The sequence below is a fragment of the Chrysochloris asiatica genome, unplaced genomic scaffold (assembly GCF_000296735.1).
Source record: "Chrysochloris asiatica unplaced genomic scaffold, ChrAsi1.0 scaffold00160, whole genome shotgun sequence".
Classification (NCBI taxonomy): Eukaryota; Metazoa; Chordata; class Mammalia; order Afrosoricida; family Chrysochloridae; genus Chrysochloris; species Chrysochloris asiatica.
The window spans coordinates 4,411,295-4,412,519 of record NW_006408678.1 but is presented as its reverse complement, the minus strand read 5'-3'; the positions used below and the strand labels follow the sequence as shown (position 1 = coordinate 4,412,519).

The 1,225-nt window shown below is 38.8% G+C and overlaps 1 protein-coding gene across 2 annotated transcripts in view; it reads right to left on the bottom strand.

Moving 5' to 3' along the window:
• Positions 1-41: 41 nt before the first annotated feature.
• The window catches only part of IGF1 (insulin-like growth factor 1 (somatomedin C)), a 94,070-nt gene continuing 92,886 nt past the window's right edge, over positions 42-1,225 (bottom strand). Inside the window, exon 4 of one of the 2 annotated variants that reach the window (XM_006871088.1) lies at positions 42-357. In XM_006871088.1, the coding sequence (XP_006871150.1) occupies positions 298-357 (60 nt within the window). In that variant the 3' untranslated portion in view covers positions 42-297. The remainder of the gene's footprint in view (positions 358-1,225) is intronic. The other variant, XM_006871089.1, reaches the window with a different exon arrangement.

The window sequence follows — 1,225 nt, the reverse complement described above, 5'->3', positions numbered from 1 at the left end:
TATATATATGTGTGTGTGTGTGTGTGTGTGTGTGTGTGTATTTCTCTATAGAACAATATTGATACAGGATCAATAGCAATCTACCAATTCCAGGGCCATAGTTGCATGTGCAAGTTTTCAACAATGACTCCTAAAGACAACTGTTGGAATGTTTACTTGCGTATGTCATTGGGGGGAATGCCCATCTTTTGAAATGTTATCAAACACAATTTTTGGTAGATCTTCCAATGTTTGACAGGTAATTTATGCAAAGGATTCCATCAGTGGCATGTCATTCTTCACTCCTCGAGGGTCTTCCTACATCCTGTAGTTCTTGTTTCCGGCATTCCCTCTACTTGTGTTCTTCAAATGTACTTCCTATAAACAAGAGCGTAAACGTGATGTTAACTTGATGAAGTTTTATGTAATCATTTACCTCTAACATTCGATCTCAACCACAAGCCCTAGTATTTCAGAGAAGAACAAAGTTAATACTTTGACCAGACCTGACTCAGACTATTTCTGTGTATCCCCAAGAGCACAGCTATTGCTTTAGAAATCACACATAGATGCATGTTCCTATGTCTCCACTGCTAACACAAATTCGTTGATAGGAACAGGATCCTGGAAATTCAGCCTTCTGGCCTGTAACATCTTTTCATACCTAACAAGGAAAAACATACAACACACACACACACACACACACCAGGTTCTGGAACCATCCTCTATTGTTTCTCTTTGACCTTTGAACTTTGTTCTCTTTTAACTTTTGAAGCACAAAGATTCTGTTTTTCCTCTCGAGAGAGGCAGAGTTTTAGAAGTAGGAGATTAGGAAGTTTTGTAATCGATTTAGAAATATATAAAATTACAAACTTTTATTTTTCTGGGGAGGAGGAAGGGTATGACATGCTAAGCTGGGTTCATTTTAGATCTTTCATTTTCTAGCTATGTGAAGTTGAGTAAGTGATAATCTATTTGTTTCTCAGTTACTTCATCTACAAAAATAGGATGATGATAGTATCTAATTGATAAGATTTGCTGTTGTTGGTAAATGCCGTCAAGTTGGTTCCGACCCTACGCCACCCTATATAGGGTTTCTGAGAAGGGGCTGGTGAAGTTGAACCACTGACCTTTCGGTTCAAACTGACTTTGCAGTCCAGCGTATTAACCCACAGCACCACATCAGGCCTCCAATTTATAACTTTGTTGTTGTTATGTGTCGTGGAGTCGGTTCCAACTCATAGCG